Source organism: Hippoglossus stenolepis, chromosome 22, assembly GCF_022539355.2.
Source record: "Hippoglossus stenolepis isolate QCI-W04-F060 chromosome 22, HSTE1.2, whole genome shotgun sequence".
Classification (NCBI taxonomy): domain Eukaryota; kingdom Metazoa; phylum Chordata; class Actinopteri; order Pleuronectiformes; family Pleuronectidae; genus Hippoglossus; species Hippoglossus stenolepis.
Window position 1 is genome coordinate 11,235,949 of NC_061504.1, and position 27,769 is coordinate 11,263,717.

General features: G+C 42.4%; 1 protein-coding gene across 12 annotated transcripts in view; it reads left to right on the forward strand.

Moving 5' to 3' along the window:
- wnk1b (WNK lysine deficient protein kinase 1b) overlaps positions 1-26,342 on the forward strand; it is an 82,616-nt gene extending 56,274 nt beyond the window's left edge. For 2 of the 12 annotated variants that reach the window (XM_047338511.1, XM_047338512.1), the window contains exons 12-38: positions 305-1,741; positions 4,000-4,092; positions 4,940-5,008; positions 6,684-6,923; positions 7,777-7,847; positions 7,970-8,120; positions 8,327-8,443; positions 8,766-8,876; positions 9,003-9,054; positions 9,148-9,288; positions 10,052-10,943; positions 11,240-11,556; positions 11,641-11,702; positions 12,050-12,106; positions 12,741-12,824; positions 12,951-12,987; positions 13,082-13,155; positions 13,365-13,643; positions 13,874-14,145; positions 14,434-14,509; positions 14,598-14,727; positions 15,568-15,765; positions 16,257-16,349; positions 18,528-18,569; positions 20,100-20,272; positions 20,885-20,941; positions 21,207-26,342. In XM_047338511.1, the coding sequence (XP_047194467.1) occupies positions 305-1,741; positions 4,000-4,092; positions 4,940-5,008; positions 6,684-6,923; positions 7,777-7,847; positions 7,970-8,120; positions 8,327-8,443; positions 8,766-8,876; positions 9,003-9,054; positions 9,148-9,288; positions 10,052-10,943; positions 11,240-11,556; positions 11,641-11,702; positions 12,050-12,106; positions 12,741-12,824; positions 12,951-12,987; positions 13,082-13,155; positions 13,365-13,643; positions 13,874-14,145; positions 14,434-14,509; positions 14,598-14,727; positions 15,568-15,765; positions 16,257-16,349; positions 18,528-18,569; positions 20,100-20,272; positions 20,885-20,941; positions 21,207-21,635 (5,754 nt within the window). In that variant the 3' untranslated portion in view covers positions 21,636-26,342. Of the gene's footprint in view, positions 1-304; positions 1,742-3,999; positions 4,093-4,939; positions 5,009-6,683; positions 6,924-7,776; positions 7,848-7,969; positions 8,121-8,326; positions 8,444-8,765; positions 8,877-9,002; positions 9,055-9,147; positions 9,289-10,051; positions 10,944-11,239; positions 11,557-11,640; positions 11,703-12,049; positions 12,107-12,740; positions 12,825-12,950; positions 12,988-13,081; positions 13,156-13,364; positions 13,644-13,873; positions 14,146-14,433; positions 14,510-14,597; positions 14,728-15,342; positions 15,527-15,567; positions 15,766-16,256; positions 16,350-18,527; positions 18,570-20,099; positions 20,273-20,884; positions 20,942-21,206 lie in introns of those variants that run through there. The other 10 variants (XM_047338515.1, XM_047338514.1, XM_047338513.1 and 7 more) reach the window with 10 other exon arrangements.
- The last annotated feature ends 1,427 nt before the right edge of the window (positions 26,343-27,769 follow it).

Sequence of the window (27,769 nt, forward strand, 5' to 3'; positions counted from 1 at the left end):
TGATCTGTACCACTTTTCCCTCAATCTGTCAGGCTGTAGTAACCAGCTTTGCATCTTTACATTACCAAGTTGCTTAATGTCAGCTTTTTATATTTTTAAGTGTACTCTGTCCTGTGACAACCAAATTGTTGCCATCTTGGAGGCAGAATATATGTCCCTTTTTCTCTTTGTTTCTTATGAAGATATGCTCTCTATGCTGAACTATTTGAATCTTTTTGCTGCTTTCATTTGGGCCTTTGCTGTTGTTCTCTCTTTCTCATTCTCTTAGTTTCATTCTCAAACCCATTGTATCTCATTATCGCAGCAGCATTCAATACCGCACCCCTACAGTGGAGGAACAAGCGCAGGAGGAGGAGCAGGAGGGAGCATCCTCCTCCCAACTCATCCTGACCCTGCTACTATTTTCTTCCCCTCCATCCCTGAGCGCCCCATTTCCTTCTCGCCTCCACCCACTGGGCCTCCAAAGGCCTACAACACCCAGCGACGCAAGAGCACGTCCATTCTAGAGGCCCACACCCGCCACTTCCAGCCCGCTTATGCTCGCTATGGGAGCAGCCTACACCCCTTTTCTGGGATGGAGGGTGTAGAGACCCCCTCTCTCTTTATGGTGAACCCTGGTTTTGCAGCAGCTGCTCAAAGACTTGGTGTGGGGGAGCCACTGCATCTCCCAGGACAGTCTGACCCGAGTCTGTACGGCTACAAAGACATGAGAGCAGAGCATGAGGAAGTAGTCAGGAGATTAAGTCTAAATCAAGCTGCCTTATTGGACCATTATGAAGCAATGGCATATGGAGGATACCCAATGACTACACACCAGCTTGGTCACTTGAGCTACCATCAGCAGAGGCAGGCAGCGGCTGCTGCTGCTAGTTTGGGTTTTGATCCAGGTCCTCCACCTCAACCAGGCTTCTTGCACCCTCACCTCATGCAAAGAATGAGTACACACAGTCCAATGCCTTCTCCCTTACCTCCAATGAGCGCATCCACTGGTGGCTCTGTTTCCTCTTCATCATCGGATGGCTGCTATCCTCCACCACAGCATGGATCCCTGTCTGCCTTCCCTATTTCTGCACCTCCAGTAATGGCTGAAGCTCCACCATCTACTGGAAGTGTTTTTGAGTTTCATTTAGCTGCTGCTGCTGCAGCTGCTGCTGGAGACCCAAGCCTCCTGGCATCCAGACTTTACCGGGCTCGGAGAGGCTCCATGGACCTCCCTCTGGAGGACAACACCGGACCTGGCTCAGGTGGTTCAGGCACATACAGCCGTCTCCAGCCAGTGACAGAAGAACTGTACACTTACATCAGCCCAGAGCTCCCCTTACCTCCAGGAAGTCTACTTCTGCACCACATGGGCCTAACCATGAAGGACAGAAGTCCGGAACCTTCTAGTGACTCTTTGGCCTCCTCAGACGCAGGAGAGTTCCAGTCACCTCCTCCCCCACCTCACCTCTCCTCGTTTGACTCCTCAGCTGCTCAGTCCATCCCTCACTCAACCTCCGCCACACTCTTTGATTCATCAGGGGTAGTGCTCCCCATAGATCCCCAGGGACATCCACCTTCCATGCAGAGCTTTCTTCCTCCCACCCCATCCTCCGAGCTCCCACTTGGGGGAACATCATCAACTCATCTGGATTCTCTGATCCAGAGTGCCTGGGCCCGACACGGAGGGGTGGTACCAGCACAAGCCGATATGACATACCATGAGTCATTGCTGGCAATGCAGGCTGCTAACCCCACTCTGGTACTGAGTTCAGACCTTAGACATACCCCTAAACCTCTGGGTCAATTACTAGTTTAAATTATATTGATGCTTTTTTTGGCAAACAACTGCAAACAGCTGTTAATTGATGGATATATTGTAATTGTGTTAATTATCATCATAGATTGAGAATTTCATTGACGTTGCCTTAGTTTCTAGAAAAAGTAGCTCAACTAATTTATAATAGTAATTTGACCCAGAGGCTGTGACACCAATCCCTGTTTTTTTATACGTCACCAACCCAGGAGCCCCAGCTGATGCTAATTTGTCACCACATAGACTTTGGTTGTGATTTTAACCCCCTCCACCCACACCACAGAGAGAGTCTCAGGGTCTGCCTTCATCATGTCTCACATTATTCAGTCCCTGACAGCGTTTACTTGTAGAAGAAGAATGATGTTTGTCAAGAGCATGACTTTTATCAGAGCTACATCAGTAAAGATTAACTGACCCAGAGCAAATCTGGGAAAAAACAGAAACATTTGATTTCTCGTCAGACAAAGGAGACCTTATCAGTCCAATAATGATTAGTTTAAAAGCTGCATAAAGAAGGTAGTCCTTGAGACGTTTTCTGCTGTACAAGCTTATAAAGAGTCTGAGCCCCCTCCCTCCTTTCTGTCTTTATGTTGTGTATTTCATTTATTTGTCAGTATCAGTAAGTAATATTTTGTCTGTATGTTCATATATGAGTGTATATGAGAAATGTGTGTTTGTCCAAGTATACTGTTGTGAATGGTATACTTGAATTTTTTGCTTGTACAAATCCAAAGTCCATTTGATCCAAAGATAATCAGAACTACCACTTGGTGAACATTTTCTATAGCTGCATATTGTAGACATCTGCACATCGACTAGTCGTAATGAATGTAATATAATCACTGAAGTATAATTATGTGATGAGACTTTGTTGATTTGTACGATCAAACACACAGAAAACATACAACAAAACCGGGGGGGCTCAGACGACCCTGGCAATGTAACCGTCCAGAGCCTTTTCATTTGTGTAACTTAGAATCTTTCTGTTGTGTTGTAATTGTCACTTATTTATTTTGGCACATTGTTATTTCCTGTTTAGACTCGAAATCAACTTCCTGCACAGGGTTCAAAGGTTGCAGTTGAAATTCATTAAAACCCAGAGAACGCTGATATTATCAGTGTCATAGTTACGTTGAACCAAGTAGGATCTCTGGCCTTTTCTTTTTTCTGTCATTATCTCTGCTTTTGTTTCCTGTTATTTATCTTAAGTTCTTGATCTTTCCGGAACTTTATTTTTTTACCTTCTGTGCTGTGAAATGAATGACTGGGTATGTAGGTAGATAGTAGCATGTCTGGGTTAGGGTAACTGTAAGGGTGAGCTTCCAGTAGTGTTCACAGTTGTATACAGCCTTGTAAGGGTTGAGTCGACAATAGAATTGCTGCCTTTAGAGATACACTATCAAACATCACTTATGTTGCCAAATATTTATTCTACCGGCGTCTTTCCAAGTTGGGCAATATCCAATTTTTGATATTTGACAGATTATTTATTTCACAAATTACCTTGTTTACAGAAAGGTTGTACCATCACTTCTATAGCATCTTCAATCACACAAACAGTGGTTCTCCACAAACCTAATGTTAAAATGTATCTATATGCTATTTCACCACCCAAGCCTACTTTAATAGCATATTGTTGAGAAAATTTAAATAGGAGGATAAAAATCTACATTTTTAACTTAAATTAATTAAAATGTTTGGTCTCATTGTTTTAGCTTCCACTCTGTGCTTCGTTGATTGTGTAATAGCAACTTATTCTCACTGCCAATCACTTAGGATCTTACCTGCATGTAAAAGAAAACCGTGTACTTACACCCTGCCTAACCCCAGTACAGTGCCTGTACATGCTAAACTACGAGCTGTGTATATGTGCATATACATACAGTAGGTCTGTGTGCATATAGCTGTTGCTGGATAGATTAATGTACATATGTAGTACATGTGTGCATCCACAAGAAGAAGATCTAGACTAAAATCTGATCCCTAGAGAAGAAACGTCATCAGTACCTTGTGTTTGCACTCATGCGCAGTGTTTGATCTTGGAGCTGCAGACATGTTCTGATTGTTTTTTTTCTTCTCTTTCCCCCATTCCAATCTTTCTCGATTTCTCATCTTTATCTCCCATCGTTTTAATATCGTGCAACATTGCATCTCCTCCTCTCTGTCCATCTTTCTGTCTTTCTTTTTCTTAATATTCTTCTCAGCAGCAGATTCAGGCTCCCACCCCCCAGCCCTCGCCAGGACCCCCCATAGTCCCTGCCGCCTCCCAGCCAGCGCCCCCTGGGACCTCCCAACAAGTAAGACCCCCAGAAACACAACAAGAGACCTTTTTCTCTTCTCTTCCCATTTCTCCTCACGTTATCGTTCTCCACACATTCATAATATCTTCCCTTGATGTCCAAACCCCATGAAGATAAAATACAAAAATAGATCCACTCTCATGTTTTATGCTTATGCAGTATTAAATCATATGTCGGCTTTCTCTTTGAAGCTGTTGTCTTTGCTTCAAGGTAACTACTCCCACAGAGCTGGCACTTCGCCCGAAGTAATACCACAGTCTTTTTAAAGAACAGTGCCCCCAGCGCACACCCCTGCCATGAAATAATTGCTGCACTAAACCAATTTGATTGAGCATGAAACCAGATGGTAATCAGGGATCGGATGTTCCCTGTAGAAAATAATTGAATGTTACATTTTTCTTTTTTTTAAACGATCAAAACAACCGTGCCAGCACGATTGTGGTCCCCATGTTTCCGTAAGAGCTGCATTCCAAACATTTTTTCACCATTTCGCATTTTTTCACATACTCTTTGCACTTTGTCATCTCGGTCAACAAATAATCAGGAAATTAATAATTAAGTGGATAAAATATAACTAAAAGGAATGAAAGTAAATGGATTTTCCCAGCTTACATCGTTCATATAATTTTGACTTCTCACAACTTGGAATTTATGTTTATCCAGGTTATTATAGGCAGGAAGTGTTAGGGAACTGCACTAGTAGTATCGCAACATAAAAAAAAAACAGGCAGATGTTAATGTGAACATTTACATATTTAATTTCATTTACATAATTATCATTTTCATACCATCTCTTGCACAAACTCTCTCCTCTCTCTAATTATGTGTGTGTGTTTCTCTCCAGGTCATTTCATCCAGTCAGAGCAGTACTTCATTTCAGAGTCCCACACACACAACTCTGCAACAGGCACAGGTACAGTAACACTTTTAATGTCAATATAAACAGAGGAACAATACACAAACACGTTGCTAATGCGGTTCAGCTGACAAAAATCTCTATTTACATACTTGTAAACTGACAGATTATGTACATTTCTAAGGGGAAGTTACTAATTACACATATACAAATGCATATAGATAAACAGATCCATTGTGGAAATCGAAAGAAAAACAGCAATGATAGAAATGTCTCACATGTGAGCAACACACCCAGCACATCAATCAAACATCTGTTCCATCTGTCAAGATCTGATGATGTTTCGTCCTGTTGCCAGTAAACAACTGGAAGAGAAATTCAAACATCGTGTTACTCAGATTCTTCGTCTAAATGTAATTACTGTATGTTCTTGCGCAGCCTGAATTGTTTTTTTGAACTTTGCTCTTTCATTGACTCAACTTGCTTCTGCTATTTTTCTTTCCATCCTCTGGCTCACTCATCGGCATGCTGCCTGTTTGTCACCGGGTTTGTTTTTATTTGTGTTTTCCGTCTGTATGTATATATGTTTGTGTTTGTGATTTAATGCACAAAATGGATGGTGTATGTGTGTGTATGTGTATTCAGTTGTGTGACCTCAGTCCGTCTCCCAGTATAGAACAGCTTTACTTTTTGTACCAAGCTGCTCAGCTGGCTCTTGTGAAGGTACCATTATGTTACAGTGTGTGTTGATGTACAGTAGGTGCCAGTGTGTCTCTATCCCTGTGTGTGTGTGTGTGTGTGTGTGTGTGTGTGTGTGTGTGTGTGTGTGTGTGTGTGTGTGTGTGTGTGTGTGTGTGTGTGTGTGTGTGTGTGTGTGTGTGTGTGTGTGTGTGTGTGTGTGTGTGTGTGTGTGTGTTGAATGTGATTTGGTCGGTAAACAGAACATTGATAAGCTGGTTGATAACTTATTTCCTTCCTTTATTCACCCCAGATGTTTTTACCAATTACCCAATTAAAAGCATGGATCCATATACAATGAATTAACATAGGAGACAATGGTAATAGATGAGTCTTGTGTAGGGTGCACTCACCCTGCACCACACAAAGAATTGTTCTTGGTCCTGTAGCACCGTTAAAACTCGTACACAAAACCTGGTCTGTAGAAATGTTGTTTTGTGGTTGCATGGTCTTCAAGTGTTGTATGTTGCACCTGGTTTTCATGTCACATAGTTTGTTGTTTGGTTGAAGAGCTTGAGATTTTGTCATGAATAGGCGTAATCCTTTTGTGTTTATAAAAAGCTTGTTGAGGGTCTCAGAATCAAACGAGTCAGTGATGGGTCAGTGAACTATGGATGGATCTTACCTCTCTCGATTATAAAGAGATTTATTATGGAGATAATGGAAGACTTGCACGCTCACTGATCTTTTATCTCCTCGGTTCCAAGGTGCATTCATATTTAATTATCGTATTTTAGATGAAACAGTTGAAGTAAGGACCATCCTCAACTCACTGCACCATCACCACAGTGACTGGCTGTAGTCTGCCAATCTGTCTGTATACAGGTGACCACTTGACGGGTTTACCTCCTCCCTCATCCTTCCTGTGACTTTGCAAATTTTCCTTTTCTCAATTTTTACCCATCCTCTTGCCTCATTTGCTTTCTTCTTCCCTCCTTAATTTTCCTTTCTGCCTCTTTCTCCTCCTCTTTCTTGCCCTCGCGCCTCTTCTCAGCCCAGTGTAACTCCGTCTACCTCTACTGTGACGCACCCTTCTCCTTCGCCATCCCTTCCTATTACCATGCCGACAGCGGTTGTGGCTTCCCCACCTTCTCCTCTGCCCCTCTCTGTTGGGGTGGTGCCTCCTATTGTTTCCCCTCCTCCTCCTCCTGTGCCTCAACCATTGGCCACCATGGTGCCAATCATCAGCGTAGTCACCGCCCCACCTGACACTCCCATGGAAGCCCCTCCCCAGGTACTGGTTATAGATGGTCAAAACCACCACGTGGATGTCATGTCCCTGTTCAGTGTTCTCACGTTTGTGTGAAATAATTTGTTAGAGCAGTGGACACCAAACGTTTTGAAACCAGAGCCTTGGTTTATTGAGCTGTGAGTTTATAAAATGAGCACCTCAGGAGTTTGGATTTATGTATGTGTATATAGTTTTGTCCAGTTTTGTTGTGACTCATATTTGCTCCCACTTGTTAAATGTGTATTGTCTAAGTTGTAGTTATTGTACATAGATTTGAGTGATTGTTAGAATGGTAATTTAGAGTCTTTAGTTTGTGGTTTACTGTGCATTACTCAGAGTAATCAGTTTTTTGTTTTGTGTTGAATAGCTTGTGGGTTTTGGTTTTGATTTATTCGGCAGTGAAAAAAATATAATCAAGTAACAATTGCTGATTGGTTCCAAAAAAATCTCTTTAATAGAATCAGTCCGTCAGTGTCTGCAGAGAGTTTAACTGAGACAAGGATGCATGTGTTATTATAGATACTCTATACATCTAATAGACAAAGTCCCATTTATTTAATATTTTTTGGCATTTCTTGCTCTGCTACTTTTGTTCCATGCTCTAGTTTTAGTTGTCGTTTGACCCAGCTCTTTATCCCATATCCAACCTGCATATTTCAATTCAGTTGAACTCTTTTCCCTCTAAAATCATGAAAGCATTGCTTGCAATCTGCTTAGTTTTCTCTTTACCTTTTGTCACACTGTTCTTATATTTCATGCTTTCCTCAAAAATGTCCGTACCATTGGTGGTTGTGTTGTTGGGGATAATACTGAGTGAGTATCTATGTGCATTTTCATTTGTCTGTGTGTTTCTCAGTCCGTCTCTCAGTCTTCAGAACTGTCCCAGTCCCAGCTGCAGCCACCTCAAGTTCTCTCATCCATAGAGAGGTAATACATGCACACATAAGCATTCTCTCACACACAGTCACTGAACCTACAGTCCTCAAATCTAATTCTTCATCACTTTTGATTTTTGTCTTTTTGGCTTCCATCTCTCCTTCATACATCAGTGGCCACTCTGAAACGTCAGGTCTGAGTGATGGCAACGAGGGGGGAGGAGGTCGTCACGAAGGGCGCTCCACCAAGCGTCATCAGAGACGTTCAGTGCGAAGTCGATCACGCCACGAGAAGATCTCCAAGGCGAAACTCAATGTTCTCAATGTAATAGCACATCCCATAAATCCTACAAAGTCATAATTAAACAATAAATCCTCGTCTACACTCTACCCACTGACGCTGTATTGGCTGTTATGGTGTTATGAGCTGCAATAAAAGTAATGAAAACATCTGACACACTCATCTTTTTTATTTTGCCTCCTTTTTAACTTTATCTTTCTCTCTCTCTCTTCATGTACTTGTGTGTGTAGATCTCCAGCCGAGGAGACAGGGTAGCAGAGTGTCAGCTGGAGACTCACAACAGGAAGATGGTGACGTTCCGGTTTGACCTGGATGGTGACAATCCTGAGGAGATCGCTCAGATCATGGTACACACACTGGCCCTTGTTTCATGTTGTTCACCAGTCTTTTGATTAATTTAATCTCACCCTCATCATAGTAATGTGCTGAGAGCTCTTCATTTGCCTGGAATATGAGTCACATGCCCGTGCGCGTGCTGCATATTCTTTGTCATCAGAAACCACTGAACTGCTTTGGTCTTGTTTATTTCCTCAAGAGTTCACTCAAGAAGGCAACTTTACACCTCTGTAGATACACACTGGCATAGGAGGCATAAACCAGGATATTGCTTTGTTTCTGTCGCATATTACATCTGAACTCTGACTTTTTCCACTGTTTTTGTGTGTCCAGGTCCAGAGTGAGTTCATCCTGGAGAGTGAGAGGGAGTCATTCATTGAACAGGTCAGGGAGGTGATAGAGAACGCTGATGAGAAGGGTCTGGAGAGAGACGCAAACAGCCAGGTTTGATTTTAAACACTGTACACACACTGAAGTGTCAAAACTCATCCCAGAATTTCACAAACCTCTTGTTTTTTGTCACAGTTAATCTTTCAGTCTCAGTCATATGTTAATGTTGTTGATCTACAGATGACCGGTGGCATGGAGCAGCAGATTCCTGCCATATCTGTCCCCATGCCAGGTAAAAAAAAACACAGCTAGGATAATCATATTTTTGCTAATGCATTAGGTTATTGGTAATAGTGTTGTTTTTCTCTGTTCCTTTCGTCCTCAGACATCCCCCCTAGTGCAACAGCACAAGTGGTTCATTCAGCAGGTCGGAGGTTCATCGTCAGCCCCGTACCTGAAGCCAGGCTGAAGGAACAAATGTTTCCCACCTCTTCTCCGGCTGCCACTGCACCTTCTGTTGAAACAGGTAGGGATCATTTGTCTGATAAATCTTCTTCCCCTGTTCTACTCCTGAGTGACACTAATGAGAAAAGTTTTATCATAACATTTTAATATACAATCAGTTTGATGACCAAAATGAAAATGAGAAATAATGAAAATAAGATCCAGGTTTAGACCAGAAGTTTTAGCTTCAAGCACTCGCATCAAATGTCAGAGTACTCTGTGACACTCTGACACACACACTCTAAGTACTTATCAGATTAAGCTGTAATGCTTTTAGAGGAATTATTCCAAACGTTCTGTCCAAATGCAATAACACACTGGCATTTATTTAATTTAATACTGAAGGATCTTCTAGAAGAACACTGGAACATAAACAGTGGTATCCAGTCTTCTGTTGGATATCGTGGAATTTTAAACATTATTCCATAAAAAATATATATAATTATATTTTGCATTTCACAGTGCTAAATTGTTACGGCAAACAAAATGTAAAAAATTTGAAATAAAACCTTTTCATTTTAGTGCTTCCTAGTTTTCTGAATAATGCAAAGGAGAAACGAGGTATATGTTGTTACCTGATTCACATACTGCAAGGCAGAGGGAAAACTACTGGGATGAATGCAGTCAGGATCACTAGACTGGAGGTAGCCAAAGTCAGAAGTGGTTAATTGTATAGACATCCCTTAATAAATGAAAGAAAGGGTCACTGACATTTAAACTATTACATGAAATCGCTAAAAGCACAGTGAAGAGGATCTGGTTTAAAGTTGTCTGTTTTTCTCCAGTTCCTCCGGCATCAGCTCCAACTCTATCTCAGACTCCGGGCCAAGGTTTGGGGTTGTCCCAGTCTGCAGGAGCAATCAGCTTACAACAGGCCTTCTCTGAGCTCAGACAGAACCAGAATCAGTTTGATCCAGGACCCAGCACCGCCCCAGCCTCCATCCACTCCACCCATCCTTCTCTACAGCCTTCAGCTTCCCCTGTCCCTTCACAGGCTAGCACCGTCTCCTCCACTGCTGATATTACTCCTGGTCTTGTCCCCTCTAATTTATCCAAGGCACAGGAGCACGTCATGGATGCCTCTCTTCCTCCTCATTCCTCCTCCCCCTCTACTGTCGCTGCTGTGTGTCTCAGTCCTCCCAGTTCCTCCTCTCCTCCTCCGACTGGGGTGAACCAGTCCATCCTTCATCCTGGACCTGGGACACAGGCTGTGTCCCAGGTCCAGGGACAAGCACAAATTCAGCCCCAGGCTTTCACCCAGCCTCAGTCCCAATCAGTCTCTGCTGTCACTGCTACTTCAGTACCTTCCACTTTACCACCGGCGAGCATCTCCAACATCGCCCCAACAAGACTCACCTCTCCTCCCCCTGCCCAGACTGTCCCTCTTGTATCCTCCCCTCCCTCCTCCACTCTCACAGCCAGTGAAGTCTCCTCCATTCATCAGTCCGTCTCCTCCACCTCGTCGTCTACTCCTCCCCTCTCCTCCTCGGCCATCCCAGGCCCCCAAATCACTCCCTCTGCCGCCTCCCACACCACTCCACCTATTCTCTCCTCATCCTCTTCTCCTGCGGGGCTTCAGCCAGTGACCACAAACCAACCAACCTTGGTCCACCCCCAGCCACAGACCGCAGCCCTGCCTGGGCAGACGCATACACACTGTGGGGAATGTGATGCAAGGTGAGATCCGGTCGATATGTTTTTTTATTTATCAGGGCAACCAAATACCTTGAGTATCACACAAGTAATAAAAGCAAGTATTCTTGCATTTGTGGTTTCTCCTATGTTCTTCTCTTTTGTTTGAAGTAAACTGATCAAACAACAACTACATCTTCATTCAAAATTTGGAGTGGTACATGCCTAGTAAATTGTAATTAACACATTTTAACTTTTTGCTTTTGTAGTCTAGAAAATTTGACAAGACAGATAAAAACTCAATATTTGAACAAGTTTTCAGAGACTTAATATTTTCTCAGGTGTGAGGCATCCGCTGAGGCCCAAGGCAAACCGGACGACATCCAAGTTCTGGAGAAGAAGCTTCGCTCTCTCTTCATGGACCTCGGCGGAGGAGTGCCCTCCAGCCAGGGAGACATCTTAGGTGCTGACACTGCCTCTGGAGCCTCTGTGACAGGTACCTCGTCCCCATTGGGGCCCAGCTCTACCTCCACAACACCTGGCTCCAGCCTGCCAAACAATCCTCTTCAGCCCCCCTCCAGCCTAGCGATAGGGTCAGTGGGGTCACCTGCTCCAGTCCAGGGACCTGGGACACCTATTTCCACCCCTGCACAGACGGGTACATAGAAGAATGTTGATGTGTTTCTTTATAGTGTGATTTTATAAACTTGTTTTCTAACTTTATGATATTTATTTTCTTCAGTCATCCCTGCCTCATCCTTTGGCCAGAGCACTCCATCTAAAACCCCCTTATCCAGGGTACCGGTAGGTGATACAGTTTTGCAATACATAGAAATATTACAGGATTTTACATCTTGTTAAACCATCAACATTTCCTTACTTATGTGGTTGGAGAGCATGTGCATGTTTTAGTGGAAACTGCCAAGCTAATTTACACTTCTACACCTAAAAGTTAAGATTTCAGATTTTTTAATGTGGACAATAAATGTTCCAACATGTTTCAACTCACTTTACTTACAACTCATCTGGCATGACAATTTCTTTTAACATTCTCCCCGATGAACACTATTCTTATAACTTCCTCTACAACTGTTTCTCTCTCTCGTTTCTCCCACTCTGTCTTTTCATCGCCTCTCCTTCTCTGGGATTAGGCCAGTTCATCTCCTTCAGAACTCCTGCCATCCTTCCCTGGACCTTGTGTAATACAGGTGTTTTTTTCTTTGCTCATTTTAAAGAGTCACCATCGCAATGTCATGCATTATTAGTTAATTGTTGTATCTGTGTTGGACTTGTGGGCGACTGTGATTACTTTTCTATAGAAGACAATTACATCCTAAACAACTAAATACACATCCCAAAAATGAATTAGAGCAGAGAGATGCAATTTCATAAAAAATCGGACCTGTCAAATATTCACCTCATGTCTGTTTTCATTAGCATCATCCGCTCGTAGTCAAAAATCATGTGCTGTCCACATCACCTGAGTTTGTGGAGGTATGTCATCACAGAACTTTAAAAAACTACACAGATGAGCACTGTGGGGCACATCGAAAATTCCTCACTTGTTGAATCTTGATTTTTATACTTTTGTTAGGGTCAGAAATTGAAATTTATTTTTAATAATTAGACCAACAAAGTCATGGTTGAAAGTCACAAAAACTGATATTTAAAGCAACAAGTGTACTTCCCCTGTTGCAATACAAAAACAGTAAAACAAAATTAGGGAACTATTTTTGAGTTTTTAAATCACAACTTTATTTGAACAACAGAAATCCATATAGTGACAGCATAATAAAATCATATAATCATGTTGATGTTGCTAATCAGCGTGTCCTCCTTCAGTCCCAGCAGCCTCTGGAGGACCTAGATGCACAGTTGAGGAGAGCACTGAGTCCAGAGACTGTTCCCGTCAGCACACACTCACAGGTAAACATACACACACAGGTTCTCATGTTATTATGGTATCTCATACTGACATTGCACCGTATGCACTGCTTCAATCACAATGCTCTGTATTAATTCATCTTCTCCTCTCTCAATGCCGAACCCTAGGCCTCTCACAGTGGTTTTACTGCAGTGGGACCACCAGGTATGTGTACTGTAGAAAAATGAATGTATACAAATCTATTGATTATCTGACTCATATCAGCTTCTGTTTTATATTTTTTATATTTGTCTTTCAGTACCCTTTTCTCTTGATGAGGAAGCTGTGTCCTCTCCTGCTCCTCCTCCTGCAATTAAACTTGGAAGATTTCAGGTAAATGCTAATTCACACTGCCGACCATACATACATGGACACCTACAATAAAGATGGCTGGATCCCAAAACCCTAAAAACTTCTAAAAATAACTTTTCATGTCAGTGTTTGATTTTCAAAGCAGAAAGTAATTAAGTATTAAGTAAAATGTCTGTTTCTCTTTTCTATGTTGCTCCCTCCCTTTCCTTCTAATTCTATCACCTGCTTAGGTCTCACTTGCCACTGAAGAGCCTCCAGTCCGACACCCGGCCTGCACTGAATCATCCTCCTCCTCGTCTTCGTCCTCTTCCTCCTCGTCCTCCAGTCTCTCCAGCCCAGAAAACACACTGCATAAAAACTGCGTGTCTCCTCTGAAAGGGGGAGGAGGACAAGGAGGAGACATTGTAGACGGACTCCCCCAGAGGACAGTGACAGGATCCCACCAACCCTCCCCCTTCACCTCCCCCTGCCCGTCTCCTAAGCCCACTACTACCATAGGACGCTTCCAGGTATTTCCTGTTTTTGATTTTGTAGTTAAATGGGTGAGGGTTCACCATCCTGCAAGTACAATACAAACAATTATCCTTTGTTACTGCTTTGGTTTGAATAAAAAAATCTAATAAACAGTGTTTTATAGCTCATCTCAAACCTATCTGTAAAATGTGATTGGTCAAAGTTCTCCTCCACTTTTAAAATTTTGCAAAAATGGTTTAAGACTCTTCTTGTCCTACATTTTAAGGTCACCACCAACCCTGAGGCTCGTGTCGGTAGATTCTCGGTCAGTCGTGCCCAGGAGCAGAGCCCTGAGCCCAGGCAGAGCCCTCTACCCGCTGCCCAAGCTGCTAACGGACCCAGCGAACCCAGGCAGATTTTGACCCCAGACTCAACTCATAAAGCCTCCCTGCCGAGCTTAAACAACAACTCCTTCAATAGCTCCTACATCAGCAGCGATAACGACTCCGAATTTGAGGACGACGACTTCAAATGTGAAGTCAGCCGGCTCAGAGAAAAGTAAATTGTCCCCTCTTCAATTCTTAGAAATCTGAAAAAGAAAAGATAGTCCGTCTTTTCTTCCCCCAGAATAGTGCTCTTCTTCTCTTATCCTCTTTCCTCACCCTCAAGAATGAGGTTAACAACCCACTTTCCTCCATTGCTTCTCTTTCTCTTTCTTCTTTTCCTGAAGAGGGAAGTTTAGCTCTTCTTAGAAAACTAGGCCCACCTGCCTGAACCTCATTATTTATTTTGTTTTGCCAGTCAATATTTTATTCCAAATATTTATTCTCTCTTTTTTTCCACCAGGCACATGCGTGAGATTCAGGCCCTTCACTCCCGTCAGAAGGAGGAGATAGACTGCCTCTTTACCAGGCTGGGAAAGGTAACTCACCACATCAGTGCACTAAAAACCTGATAAACAGCATCACACACAGTCGCTAACAACCACTCTTCTTCTGGTGTTCATTTAGGTTCCTCCGGCTGCAGTGCTCCCTCCAGTTATAGCTTTGACTGGCAGGAGGAGACGACCTACCAAGAGCAAATCGTCTAAATCGTCCAGAACCAGTTCCATGCACGGCAGCAAGAGTCCATTACAACCAGGTATGGTCTTGCCTAAACATTTATATTCAAGTCTCAGTTTGTACAAAGGTACAATAGAAAGAAATATATGTATTAAATATTTGTCTGGTAGCATCAAGCCATGTACACACTTTAGTTCCATGAAATGTGGTAGTTCAGAAAAGATGAATCTTACTGAATTTGAAGGTCCTTTTATATCAGGTTGATTGGTTGATGACATTCCAATCAGCCTCAGCTGTGTGTGTATTGATTAATAGCTAATATTAGTATTGTAACATGCTCAACAAAAATGGTCAACATGCGAAACATTAGCATGTCAAGGTGAACATTTACTGTAGCTCAGAGCTGCTAGCATGGCTTTAATTTAACTCACGGCACCAAAGCAAAGATAGATTGAACCAAAAATATCCACATGGCTACATACTACCAGACTGAGGTGATGTATTTTGAGTAATATGCTAGAACTGACCTTTGAACCCTGCACCTCTGAATAATAACTTACCTTAATCTTTAACTTAAACTCCACCACAGTCAAGATGTTCACAAACTCTCACTAACATTGCACCTTCTCTGTGTTTATGCATCCGTGTGTGTATGTGCTTGGTTACGCGTACGTGTGGGTGTGCGCTGGAGCAGACTCTGAGCCTCAAAATTTCTGACTGCTTTCCCCTCCTGTGTTTTCTCTGTGTGTGGTTTTGTACGTTGTGGTGACTATGTAAATGTCTGTGGTGACGGGTGTCTCATCTGTCCATTATCTGTGTGTGTGTGTGTGTGTTTGTGTGTGTGTGTGGGTGTGTCTGTTACCTGTGGTGTGTCGTTCCTATCCTGTCCTCTACTGCCCATGCCATGTGCCTTTTCTAGGCAGCACTTTATCCGCCCAGAGCGTCCCGACCATGTACCCCGGGCAACTGGCTCTGTTAGCCCCAGGAGGATTAGCTGATTCGGTCAGCAGCTCTCTGCCCCAGCCCCTCAAACCCTCTCCCTCCAGCGATAACCTGTGTTCGGCCTACACCAGTGATGCGGCGCTCTCTGTGCCCAGCCTGTGTGCTCCCACCCCAGGTAGGCATGCTGCTGGGAATTCCAGGCCATAGCAGCCCTCATCACATCCCCACCACATAAGAAACACATTATGGAAAAATTTAATTTGAAATATCTTAAATATCTTGTTTTACTCTTTGTATGCGGGCAAAGTCCTCACTCCGTCACAACAGGACACTCCTAACATCTCTCTCTACCTGTCTTGGACTATTTCTCTCTCTGTCTGTGTGAAGCAGTTTGATGGCTAACTGACTGTTACATTATCCCTGTCATCTATCCCTCTCCTGTCTTTCTCTTCTCTATTTTTCATTCTTGCCCTTCTTCTCTTTCTTTGTTGCTCTTCTCGATTCTCATTGTCTCTCCTTGTATCTTCTCTCTCTCTCTCTCTCTCTCTCTCTCTCTCTCTCTCTCTCTCTCTCTCTCTCTCTCTCTCTCTCTCTCTCTCTCTCTCTCTCTCCCCATCTTCCTCATCTCCTCTCTCCCCCCTTCCCTTTCCTCCTCCCTCTCTTCAGGCTGTGTAAAGTTCAGCTGGGGTTCGGAGCGTTTGGCCTTCAAGCCTGGCGGCAGGAGGACGCGCTTTCTGAGTACGCCCTGCTTGGCTCTTTGTGTGTAACGCTTTATTTCTTTGCTCTTCTCTTTTATCCGGCCTTACTTACTTTTGTTTTCTAGTTTTTGTATTACTCCTATATCCGTCAAGTCACGGTCATCCTGTCTTCCCGTGGGTTTACTTCTTTGATGGAAGAAGACCCTCTGCTTCTGATATCCTGCTGCAATCTGATAAAACTAAATCAGCTTTCAGGAATTAGTAGAGAACATTTATTTCGCCAGAGGAGGTTAGCTGAGTTAGCCTTCTTTTTATTTTACGTAACTACCTTACAATCATCCTAATTGAGTGAAAGACATTTTAAAGACAGAAGGTAATTGAACAATTAGAGATGAGAACATACTGCAGGACAGGAAGTGATCCAGATGATAGTTCTTTTTAAGAATCTCTGGTCTTCAAAATAAGTCAAAATACTTTCTTGTGTGAAGCTGCATTGTGACAATGCTGTCGAATGAATCCACATAAGTTGAGAAATACGCTTTAGTGCAGCAGACAAATCCCAAATCAGCCACTGTGTTCACATTCTATAAATCAATCATGTACCAATAGTGACAGTGAGTGACTCATTGTTCAGTGTCAAGTTACTGTAACCTTGTTTTGTGGAGGTATTTTTAATATAAAAGAAAACACAAATTATCTAAAAAGGGGATTTAATTTCCCAGAGCAGGCTAAACCAGCAGCTAAAACAATTTTGGATTCTGCCTGTAGCTTCATTGTGCTGTATCTACATTGTAGTCATTCCGCTAATGCACCATGAAAACCTATTAACAGTTTACTAGGCCTTAGCTCCATGATGACTCGCACTGTGAGCAGAGCAGCCAGCAGCATTACTGGAAATCTCCATCCAGTCGATTCCTTAAGACCAAACAAGCTACTGCTCATGAGATCTGTTAGATATACGACTGAAAGCTGAGTCACATGGTGCAGTTTTGTTTGATTGTCTGTGTCGATATGAGTTTTGACTTAAATCCAGAGTGCTTCCATTTCTTATTGTCTCCATTAAAACAAGCAGACTAACGAGGACAGACAAGTGGAGACCTGATGACTTGAGACCTCTGTCATACAGTTTTTTCTGTTGGACATTTTCCTATTTGTGTTTAATTCAACTTCATCAGTTAATTAAGTACAGTTCTGTTTACATACTCTGAATCAGTATTCATTTATTCATAAATCAACGAAATTGTTTTAAGCCCAATTATAATCATCATTATATGTAAGTGCTGTTGGTTGAATGTTTTGTGCTTGATGAAGGGATAATTATGAATGCTGACAAACCCTCTGCAGCTCAAACCCTTTCTCTCCCTTCCCTCTTTCCTCCCCTACCTCACCCCTTATCCTCACCCCCTCTCTCCCTCACCTCTCCCTCACCTGTCCCTCTGTCACTGCACAGCCAGGAGGGGAGAGAGAGAGACAGACCTGGGTCTCAGTCGTTGTAACTTGTTTACTAGCAGCTAGCGTAGGAAAAAGTCATAAAATTGGCATGAAGTCTATATCAGGCTGAGAATCCCACTGACTTCATTCTATTTAAGTCACAGACGTTGGCAGTGATTTAGAGGTGTGGAATGACACTGCGCTGATGTACAGTCAGTTATATATTCCACATGGACCCAGTTCTGGTCGGGCCCTGTGAGCTGTAGAGGACTCAGGACCTGGGGTTGGTTACCCAAAAGCATTGTAAAGCCACGGTACAGGGGTGATACTTTGAGGCAGTGTAGAAGCAAATTAAACATATGTATTATCTTTAAGAGCTTTTATTAAAAAATATGAACAGTTGGTTATTGCTGCTACAGTGACTGTCTGTCTGCACTTCCTCAGAGGTTTGCCCACATATCGTGGCTTAGTGAAAGAGAGCATCTCTACCCAGTTGTTTGTGTGTGACATTTCTAGTCTGTCTTCCCCACGGTGAAGCAGACGGATCACACAGCACACAGACACTTGAAAATAAATATAAATATCACATGTACATTTTTAGAAATTGCAGATTCACACTCGTCTCTTGTTTGCTTTGGTTTCAAGCGCCAGTGATCTCTTTTATGATGTTGTTGGGCAACTCAACCTCTAAGTGTTGTGTATTTGTACCTCAGGTTCAAGTAATCACACGTGCATTGCGATTGGTTGTTGTGGGGTTTAACTCTGACTCTCTCCCAATCCTCCAATTGTTGTCTTCCGGGCCGCACAGGGAAGATGGTGAAAAAAGTCTGCCCCTGCAACCAGCTCTGTAGTAACTATCTCTCTTTTTGGTCTTTCCTCCCTTCATCCATTCCCCCCCCCCTTCTCCATCCTCGCACTCGCTCTCCCACGCTTCCTCCCGCCCTCCGATGCCCTGTAGGTTTCAAGTTTGACCTTCAGCCAGATTTGAGATCAGATCAATTCAGTCATTGCAGCTCCTGTAACACTCATTTTAATTTTAGTCGGGTTTGAGCTCTGAAATGACTGAATTAACCATCACAGACTCAAACCGACGTGTGCATGCACCTGCCAGCTCTTTACACACATGATCAAACACACGCTTACTCACCCAGACAGCTGTTCGCCTCTCTGTCCCCCCTCCCTCCCCTTCCTCGTCATGGCTTGTTGTCTAGACTACGTTGCCCAGAGTTCCCTGCTGCTGCAGTCAGTCATGACTCAGCGTCTCCTCATATTTATTTTCCTCCATTTTATTTAGCATGACATGACAGTTTTTTTTCCCCCGGACCAACTGTATGATTAGATTTTCAACTGGCTAATCCCTGCATATTATTATATCCTTATGTCTGATGGAGTGAGATCAGATAAACATTTCACAGCCACGATCATTCGTCAACATTCCTTTGGGTTCTATTTGTCTGCAATAGAAATTCATCAGCTCCTTGTAGTTATAATCAGGATTGGAAATATGTGCAGTAAAGGGATTATAATAGATACAAAAAATGGTTATATTGCAGTATTCTGCTCATTAAAAATATAGGTAGTCGTTCTTTGGCCTGAATGATAGGATGCAATCATGTATTTGTGAAACCTTAAAGTCTGAGATTATGTGACACAAATCAGTGTTTGAAAGACCGAGGTCTAGAGTTTTCCTCTTTGCATCTCTCAGTGAAACGTTTTCTCTTGGTAGAGAGACACTAACCTTAACAAATACAAACCTGCTGTATAGTATCACGATGACATCATTTAAACCAATTCATGTTTTTGCTCTTCAACACAAGCTGTATTCAGTTTGCAGTGTGTGCTGTTTGTTTTTTGCTTTGATGGCGACTGATGCTGAGGGTTGAGCAAAGAGCAAACTACCTGCTGCTGTTACAGAGCTCGAGCGCCATCTAGTGGTGAAACAGTGAATTTGAGCACTGAGATCAGTGGTACACAGGGCAGCTCATCTGCTCAGATCAACCTCGCTGTAGGAGAATGGCGCCGAGCACTGCAGCTTTACAGATTGCCCAGAGTATTACTAGTCTGATAAATATAAGGTTTAGCATTTGTCATAATTATTTGAAAAACTGTCCAAGTTCTTCATTAATTGTTGCTCTAGTATCATAGTTTTGTTCCTGTTTATCATCCATTATTTAAACTAAACAGTATAATTCTAGTACCATGATCTGCCCTAAAACTCTGCCCTTACCAGCCTTTGTCACCACATAACAGCCCTTTTCATGGTCAAGACTGGAACATACATCCACATTCATTCAGATAACATTAGTCTATGTCCTTGTTTGAATAGTATCTCACATTATTTTGCTCTTCTCCCCCACCCTCTGTTTGTTTGTCCTCACAGGGACTAACAGCACCATCGCAGTAAGCGGCTCAGGAGGTTTGGGTCCGAGCCAGACGGGTTCTCAGTATCTGCCCGCCAACATGTCGGTCCCCCACCAGAGGAAAGGAACCTTCACCGACGACCTCCACAAGCTGGTGGACAACTGGGCCCGAGACGCCATGAACCTCTCACAGGTTTGCTGCTGTTTTTTGATTCATGCCAGCAGAGGTTGTTTTTTTTCCTTCCACTATGACTCACCAGCTCCTGGAGGTAGTTCACTGAGGAGAACGTTTTTGTTTTTTTCTTAAAGCTAAAGGGATTGGCAAAGTCTAACAAGCCACGGCCAAAATCTACTGGCTGATGGGATGTTTACTTAACATCGACAACGTCCTGTATCCATTTGGCACTTTGAGTGTTGACATCCACACTAACTCCGACACGTTATGAAACAAACACTACGTATGCTGTTGCAGAGATTATTATATTAATCTGTGAAGTGAAGAAGTGCCCATCCCTAATGCCTGAATATCAGGAGTTAACAAATAAGAATTTACCAATATGCTGCAAAGTTCATATGTTTGCATCATTTCTATACAGGTGTATCAATTTATATAGTGTAGTGTATGTGCAAATAAATGTTTCGAAAAATACTTTTTATGTGATTTTGATATAATAGATGTTTGTCTTTAAGCGTCTTAACTTTTTAATCTTCATCAATATTGTGTCCGTAACATTTTAAAAAATAATTACTTTCCATTCAGCCGAGCTAAATAAATTTGAGTATAACAACAAACTTACTCTTTCAGGGTAAGAGGAGTGCCAAACAGCTGCAGCAAACTCCAGCGCAGGGACACAGCTACGAGGTTAGTCTGAACGCACACCATACACACACACACTCTCGCACGCACACACACACACTGGATGCAGTCTTAATAAATATATATTAAATTGTTTGAATCCATTAAATTACATCACATGTAGCTTGAGTTTCTAACTTGGTAACTCCATCCAGTTCAAACAGTATGAAGAAGATATTCATATTTAACACATGTTTTATTTTTGATAAAATTCCAGCTCTGAAAAAAAACATGTCACCACATTAATGATGAATCTTTTCCCTCTTGTAAGGTCATCCAGTCAGCGAGTCTGGGCAGGAAGTTCTCGGCTCCCAGCCAACTGTGTCCCAGCAGCATTGGAGGCTCTGCACACCTCCCCACAAACCCCACCGCTACCTCTCTGGCCAGCCGCAAGGGCTCCCTGTGCCACCCCCCCTCCTCTTCCACTCCAGCCCAAACCCAGCCTCCCCAATTCATCCAGTACACCCCCACCGCCGCCTACAGTGCACAGTGGTCTGGTCCGACTCATGGCTTGTCGACCTCGCACCAGGCTCCGGTACAGGCTGGGCCCCTGCTGGTCAGCACCTCCCAGCCCCTTGGCCCCTACCCCACCCCACAGGGCCAGATTCCCGGGCAGGGGCCATTCCAGGCTTTCCATTTGACCAACACTCTGCAGAAGTCTGTCAGCAACCCAGGAGGACCCAATCTGAGGACCACGTAGGGCTGGGGATCAGGGCTGGAATGAATCACGGCCCAACTGGTGTGAACTGGTGTGGGGCGGAGAGTGTTTTGGGTTAGATAAGTGGGAGTGGACAGAAGAACAAGGAGCTCGGTGTTTGAAAGATGTCGGAAGCTGACGTGTCAGGAGAATGGAAAAAGAGAAGCTGAAGAGAGGAGAAACCAGGAAAGAGGAATTTCAAGTGCGACCATCTCCATTTGCCTCTGCTTCCATCCAAGTGTGCGAGACACTGTCACAGACACAGCTAAACAATCTCCTTGCCTGCTGTGTTTGACTCTGGGCTTGTGACAGCAGCCAAATGCTCAAGGATAAAGGAAAAGACTGATGAGTGCAATGTTAACAAGCCAAAGAGGTTGTGACAGGGTATGGGACTGGTGTTGAAGACTGAGTGTGTGTGTGTGCCGTGTTGTGTATGAGCTATTATTACTTAATCACACTTGTTTCATAACATGCTTTAAATTGGGTGAACAAGCTCATACATGATGGGGCGCACATGTGTCCTAGTTTACGGTGATAGAAGATGCAACATGCGGTTAAAGTGGAAGGATGTGGTGACAATGTAAAAGTCAGCAGACAAAAGCTTTGGTAGAAAGAAAAAGATGTTTAGAACTGTGTCTGTGATTATTCTCCCGTGTGTGTGATAAGTCAGGAAGTGTTTTTTCTTCAGTATTCAGACATTTTTTCTTAACCGTCAAAGCACAAAGAATATCGAGAACAAATGGAATTAAAGCATACTGAGAATAGTTAGCAGCTCGGCACTTGGTGGAATCAGCTTGAGGGAAGTCGTGACGGCTTCTCGTTCCTCCTTCGTTCTGGCGAAGCATTCACCCCGAGCTAGAGAGGTGGAGGACAGATAGTAGGTGGAGATGGAGAGAGACACCTTTGTTTCCCGTTCCTCTGCTTACTTCACGAACGATAAATCAATGAGAGCACTTATTGGGACACGACGATGCTTCCGCGCGGCCCAACACCTCTTCACTGTCACGACTCCACCTCCTCCTTCTCCTCCATCCCTCTCTCCGCCTCTCTGTTGCCATTTGAAGCAATAACAGCAGAAACCTTTTAAGAGGAAAGGAAAAAGAAATAAACATGAGAGAACTCATTGTGAAAAAGTGGCCTTGTTATCAGAATAATATCACAGTCCCTGTACAGTTTATTTTGTAGAATTTGATGATTCCATTTAGTTCTTTTATTTTGGTTTTGTATTGTTTTTTGTTTGGCTTTGTTTGCTTCCTGCCCCCAGCTGGCAATCTGACACACACACACACACACACACACACACACACACACACACACACACACACACACACACACACACACACACACACACACACACACACACACACATGCATTAGATATGAATTCAGACAGACACACATTCATGCACAGCCAGATGTAAATACACACACGTGTTGTTGGAGGCGTAGCAGCTGTTTAACGGACGTAGATGTCTCAGTTCTTAGCGTCATTAAGCTGGTTTCAACACTCGGGTTGGAATAATTGCAATGTACATTTATTATCATCATCATTATTGTTGTTAATGATTATTATTCTATTTAAAACGAAACAAACAAAAAACGTGTTCTGTCGACGGACCTGTTATACACACGCACATCGGAGCCCGATGTGGAAACACTGTGATTATTGTTGTTGTTAGCGAAAGTGTTGTTGGACGACTTTAGTTTTAGGGTAAAAATAAAAAAAAACTAGAGAACGGTTCGGGGTCCTTTCACTTTCAATTCACTGCTTCCTGCAAATTCTCATCAAAATGTGAAAATGGAAAATATAAAAAACAGCTCCTTTCAATAAACATCCTCACATCCAGTCGCTGAGGACTTACTTCTAAACAAATGCCTTATACCACCAACTAATCACCCGCAACTTCAGTTTACCACTGATTGAATTGAAAGCTGAAACTGACCTCAGAGCCTGAATATAAAGAAAAAACCAGAATGAACGGCAGGATAGTTGATATGTAGATTTAAAACAAAAGTAATGCTTGCTATTTTTTTTCTTAATACAGTACTTATACAGTATATCAGACACTTTAAATAGCCCTCCTCCTCTCTTCCTCCCCTGGTTTTGTTAGATGAATGTGAATGTATAAACCAATGGTGTCCATTTTAATGTACTTGAAAAGAAAAAGTCTGTCTTTTATTTTATTTTTTGTTTCTCCCCTCCCCCCCTCCAGAGCCTCTGGTGAATACTGGAGGTATTTACTAGTGCCTTGCCTCCTTCCTGTTGCTTCTTTGTTGGGTTGGGTGAAGGACTTGGGTTGACGTGCGTGGGGAGTTTGCGGGGTGTCACTGTGACATCGGCCCTGATGGTCGGACCTGGTTGATAGACAGCTGCTGTTGTCAGCTCTGCAGGTTGTGGTTAATTCTTTGTGTCCTTCAAAATGCTCAAATTTAACCTTTTTTGTTGTTGTTGGAGAATTGAGAGGAAAGCTGAATCAAAAATCTTGAAAACCGTGACATCAGCGTTGTTTCTTTCATTGCTGTGCTTTGCTCTTATGCGCACGAGGCCCGGCTGTGTCTTCAGGCCCAGCTACACCACCAACAGGATGAAATGATGGAGCGAACGTGATACTTTATTGGTGCCATTTTGTTTTTTCAGGGTTTTAATTGTAAATATGAGGAAGGGGATTCCGTTTTAAGGAGATTGGAGTTTTTGAAGATTGTATTTGAAGCTTGGACCACTCTGTACTTTAGAGGCACTGGCCCGGGTGCAGCAGAGAGTTCAGTCAGGAGACGATGCGTTGACACAGTGGTGCACATACGTGTTGTATACCAAAACATAAATCATATTTCTTTCTTACTGCTTTGTGAATTTGGCTGATAACAAAAAAAAAGTTTCTTTCTCTGAATTTGTCCTCAATTTAATAATCTCCTAATGAATGAGAAACAGTGCAACTTTACATATTATTACATTGACATAGTAAAAAAACAAATCTACTTCATCAGGACTGTGTCGGTGGTCTGATCAGATCCTGTTTCGAAATATTGCTGAATCCTGATTGGGTGCATGGAAATATGACATCACCTTTTTCTAAGTAACATGAGGATTAGAAACAAAGTGAATACAAAGATTTCTATGGTGAAATAACCAAAACCGTTCAAACTTTACTCTTTACTCAAACTGTTACACATCTCAGAGGTGCTGCTGCTGCTGCTGGGCAAACAGAGCAAAGAGTCCGAGTAAGGTGTGAACATCGTCTCCTCCACTCCTGTTCCCACTCTGTTTGTGAAGCTGCACCATTCAGGGTCAAATGTGTGGTGGTGGTGGTGGTTGGAGTGAATGTGAGCACCGTGGTGGTCATGATGGAAGCGATGGAGGTTTCAGATTCAAGGCCTTTCGACACCCTGTTCTGATTTAACCTTCATTTATCAGAGCAAATCAAAACGTGTCTGTTACAAACTTTAACATTCACGTAAGAACAACCTAGCATCTTTTATTTTGTTTTGCGTTGGGAAGGGTTTGTTCTGGATTCACGTCAACACATTATGAAAAGGTAACTTTGTAAAGTTTGTACAAAAACAACAACATTGCTTCTGCCTGTTTGTTTTTTGTGACATTTTCCATTTTCCCCCCGTGAAACGTTAATGCAACATTTTTACTACTTAGCAAGTTTGGTTGAAGCTGTGAATAATAATTGAGCCACTTTGCTTTAGTTCCGGTTCAGAGCGTTCTGTCAAATCCTTAAATGACGCCACCGACTCAGTGCCATTTGACGTGTCGTCAGTGGAGTGGAACCATCAGAAGTGAAGAATAAAAAAAAAAAAAGAACATTTGAGTGTAATATTTACCTGCTGTTACTCACTGGAGCTGTTTTGGTTGGAGTTTCACTTTGCAACCGCTTGAGCCTCAAATGATTTCCACAGTAGAGGTGTGATCATATTTTTGCTGTGTCTCTACTACACAAAAGATAACTACGAAAGAAATGCCCTCTGTGCAATGGCCGCAATGCAATATCATGTAAAGTTACAGTGTGTTGTCAAGCTGGGGGAGAGCTCTTACTGTGAAAGGTTTGGGAGTTCTCCAGCGCTGGGCGACTTTTATTGTGAAATTTAAGGTTTCAATGTTTCTGGTGGCACGGATAAATGGCAGCAATAGTTGTTTTAACTGGCTCACGCTAGAGATTAAGTTTCTGTTGGTGTTTTTACAGGACTCGCTTTCCCTTTATGCTTTTACTGTAGAAGTGCCCACATGTTAACATCACACAATGCCTTCTCATGCACCAACACACACACACACACACACACACACACACAGACACACATCACTGTTTCCTGTAGCTCTCTCCTGTGGAATGACGTTGAGTCTCGAGTTGCTCTCGACTGTTACTGAAAAACATGTTGATTTTTTTTTTTTCTTCTTTAGTTTTTCTCTCACTCAGTTTATCTGCGGTTTAAACGTCTCTAGCAGCGATTAACTTAACTTGAGTGGTTTCATTTTTTTCTGTATCATGTTTGACATTGTACAAAAGTGGTTGAATTACAAAGAACACATGGATGAAAGAAAAACAAGAATAAATACATGTAGGGAGTCATCGGCAGCCTTTAATGGTATGTTTTGCACTAAGTATAGAGTGTTCAAGCTTCATAATAAAAATAAACTGCGCTTTGCGCTACAATACAATTAAATTTGTTACTTTATTTGTAAAAACTAAATAAAAGTTGTTTAAATGAATGGAATTGACTGAGTTTTAATTATAGATTAGAGGAAAACATCTCTCTAGTTTTTATATTTTAACATGTTGAATAGTTTTGTTAACAGGCCTGTGGGTCACGATGAAGAACCAGAACCAGTTCTATAAAGGATTCACAGATGGACGGACAGGTACACAATGACAAAGACAGACAAGACGAAAGTGCTCTTCATGCTACTCTTAGATTCTCTCTGTGTTTTTAGAGTGTCAGACTCTCAAACGTAAAATAGTCGTCTATAATTATTTGAGTGCAGTAGTACTTGTTTTTCTCCAGAAGGCGGCAGAACTTTTCCTTATAAACATGGAGGATTTACTGTTGTGTTCCTACAGGTCTCCTTCCTTCCTTCAACCACATCAACCTGATCTCAGGAAACAGCTGGTTGAGAGGTGTGAATCCTGAGCTCATTATGTGTCACTATGGAAATCGTGAAAATACAATGTTGAGCCCAGAGAAACATTGGCCTGAGGAAGGAAGGGAGGAAGGAAACTTTACTGCTCGATTATAATAACAATACATTTCCACCACGCTCTTTTCCTGCTGTGATATGAATACTTCACTGTAAAAGTAATTACACTTAATGAGTGGGATATATTTTTTCAATCGTGTTGTCAGCTTTGTTAAATTAAACCAAAGATCCTGCATAGGCTTCAAAATATGAACATATTAGTTTGGAGGAATAAACATTTTCAATATCCTCAGGTTGAAAAAGATATTTTGAGGTGAAATAACCTTTTAGAAATGAGTTGAATAAGCTTGACTAAAGGGGAGATTTGTGTTATAGCAGGAGGAAAAAAAAACTTCCATTTAAATACTTAATACTCCATAACTTATTGTATTCTTTTTTTTTAATGGTTATAAAAGCTTCTCTCGAGGTCAGAGAAGAGATGAACTGTGACAATCATGAGATGGAACCAAACTGCCACACGCACTGTGTACACCATGAACAAGGTCGGACTTTCCCCCACAGAAAAATACCTCCCACACATATGTCGCTTCTTTAAGGTCACTAATAAGTAAAATAAAGGACATTTCCACCTAAGACTAATAACACAATTTATATTTCTTCTGTTTTCACTGTGTCGGTCAAGTAATAGTGTGCGTTTTTACTAATGCGTGAAAATCCCTCTTATGTTTTGCCTCTAAATCTGTCAGGGAACCACCGTCCTGTTCGAGTTACCCTTCACTGAGGCCTGGAGACAACAATGACTTACACCACGAACTGAGGTGTAGTGAGTTCAGTCACCGATCACTGAGCAGCTAATGGAGAAATGAAGACGAGGTCGTCAGGCCTGATCTTTACTGTGTATCAGAAATGGCGCTCTTTGATTCAGTTTATGTAAATGTGAGAATCATGCAGAATATTGAAAGACTGCAAAGTAAATCAGAAGGTTCAGGTCTGATGCATTA